The sequence below is a fragment of the Priapulus caudatus genome, unplaced genomic scaffold (assembly GCF_000485595.1).
Source record: "Priapulus caudatus unplaced genomic scaffold, Priapulus_caudatus-5.0.1 Scaffold304, whole genome shotgun sequence".
NCBI classification, from domain to species: Eukaryota; Metazoa; Priapulida; class Priapulimorpha; order Priapulimorphida; family Priapulidae; genus Priapulus; species Priapulus caudatus.
The window spans coordinates 199730-202196 of record NW_014577365.1 but is presented as its reverse complement, the minus strand read 5'-3'; the positions used below and the strand labels follow the sequence as shown (position 1 = coordinate 202196).

The 2467-nt window shown below is 44.5% G+C and overlaps 1 protein-coding gene across 1 annotated transcript in view; it reads left to right on the top strand.

The window, feature by feature from the left end:
* LOC106808785 (sodium- and chloride-dependent GABA transporter 1-like) overlaps positions 1-2467 on the top strand; it is a 52106-nt gene that overhangs the window by 31500 nt on the left and 18139 nt on the right. The window contains 1 exon segment of the mRNA XM_014811635.1: positions 789-923. Coding sequence (XP_014667121.1) covers positions 789-923 — 135 coding nt within the window.

The following is a 2467-nucleotide window of genomic DNA, read 5'->3' as shown; positions in this document are numbered from 1 at the left end:
CTGCTACTGCTGCTGCTGCTGCTGCTGTTGTTGTTACTGCTGTTACTACTGCTGCTGTTGCTGCTGCTGTTACTGCTGCTGCTGCTGCTGCTGCTGCTGCTGCTGCTCCGGCTGCTACTGCTGCTGCCGCTGCTGCTGCTGCTGCCCCTGCTACCCTTGCTGCTGCTAGGGCTGCTACTGCTGTCGATAACAGTCCTGTATTATAGTGTCCACGCCACCTCCAGTGACTACAACCTGGATCAATTCATCCAGTTTCACTCCCTCGCTCGAGCAGTTTCCTCCCCGCAGCACGTTAAACCTTGAATTCCGATATTCCTGCATCTGACGAAGAGCTACTAACAATGAGCACAGCCGCCACACTATATAGGGGTGACATGCAAGTATTCGACACACTAACCAACCTGGAATTTGGATAGCATCTTCAATCAACTGAGTAATTTTCCGCTGAATTGTTCACTGAATTTCTCTCAGAATCGATCACCTGCGTTCCATACCTGTCGTCAGAAACACGCCAGTCCTAATTTATGTTACTGTCTACTTGAGTAGTTAAAAATAATGAGTATTAATTATTGTTATAATTATGTGTATTATCATAATTATAATATTAATTTATAATTATATTAATAAAGTATATATTGATAAAATTTATTAATAATTTATTAATAATTTAATATTAATTTAAGTATATAAATTAAGTAAAAGTAATAAACAGTCAATGTTAGTCCTAGTCGTAACTTCACGATATCACTGACAGCGGCATGCCTTGCCCGACGATGTGTTTTCTCTAGGTGGTGTACTTCACAGCGCTGTTTCCCTACTTCTGCATGATCGTACTGCTCATCCGCGGCTTGACCTTACCTGGAGCCATCGACGGTATCAAGTTCTACTTCATGCCCGACCTCTCACGACTGCTCGACTCGCAGGTGCGTTTGCTCATCGTCATTTTCGTCGTCGTCATCGCCATTTTCCTCGTCGTTGTCGTCATTGTTATCATTGCTTTCCTCGTCGTTGTCGTCATTGTTATCATTGCTTTCCTCGTCGTTGTCATTGTTATAATTGTTTTCCTCGTTGTTGTCGTCATCGTCATTGTTTTCCTCGTCGTTGTCGTCATCGTCATTGTTTTCCCCGTCGTTGTCGTCATCGTCATTGTTTTCCTCGTCGTTGTCGTCATCGTCATTGTTTTATATATATTAAGAGCATAATTTAAAGAATTATATGCTTCTTTTATATGCTTTATATGCTTTTTATATGTCTCTTGATATATATATTATTATATATATATATATATATATTATATATTATATATATTATATATTATATATATATGGTACATATGGCTGCGTCTATCCATACTTGCGGCAGTGCGATGAACGCGCGCACGTAGCCTATAGTCGATATGTAGAATGAAGTCGACTGCATTTAAGCTTTATTTCACGTTTGTTCGTGATAGATTGTTAAGTATTGTCACGAAGAGTAGGGAGCGCACCACTCGCAAACAGAGATAGATGACTGCAGTGATCGTCATTACGTGCTGCAGAATAATTTGAATACATTTGCGCAGAAGGAATACCGTAATGTCCGAATACCGGAGGAATAAGGACAATGAAACGAATTCTGCAGCACGTATATGATACTCGTATACAAAACCTAACTAACGAGGGCCTCAAAAGAGTGCATACTCCGCGAGCGTGTAGCATGTTACATGTGTATAACAGTTGGCTGGCTGCTGGTGCTGCTGACTGATAGCCCTATAGGGAGGCTGCTGCTGATGACGCCCTAAGTCGAGCTGGTGCTAATGTGCGCCAGGCGTGTAAATGTAGACAGTGTATTACAGCTTGGCTGCTGCTGCTAACCACGACGAAACACACGACACCACGAAGCACACACGAGGGGATCACATTACCTCCTGCAAGGTAGGGGGTAAATGTCGAGTGAGCGAATCACATAGTTATGAGGGGGCAGAGTGCAGCATCGTAGGCGTGCCACCACTGGATATTTGTATGTTTGCTATAGTTAAAATGAGGGTCGCAAATGTCTGCGTGTTGAGTGCGTGCGGTGTGTGTATGTGTGTGGTGTGTGTACTGTGTGTGTGTGTGTATCGCGTTTGTGTGTGTTTGTGTGCGGGCGGGTGTGTGTGTACGTTGTTGCGTGGGTGTATGCGTGTGTGTGCTGTGTGTGTGTCCGTGTGGTGTGTGTGTGTGGTGGTGTCGTGTGCGTTGTGTGTAGTGCGTGTGTGTGTGTGTGTGTGTGGTGTGTGTGTGTGTGTGTGTTGTGTGTGTCCCCGAGCGGCGTGTGTGTGTGTCGTGGTTGCGTTGTGATCGTGCGTGTGCTGTGTGTGTGTGTGTGTGTGTGTGTGTGTGTGTATGTTGTCGCGTGGTGTTGGTGTGTAGTGTGGTTGCGTCGCCTTGACTAAGTGTACATGTGCTGTGTGCGGTAAAGCGACGTTTATATACGAGTCCCTAGTCGA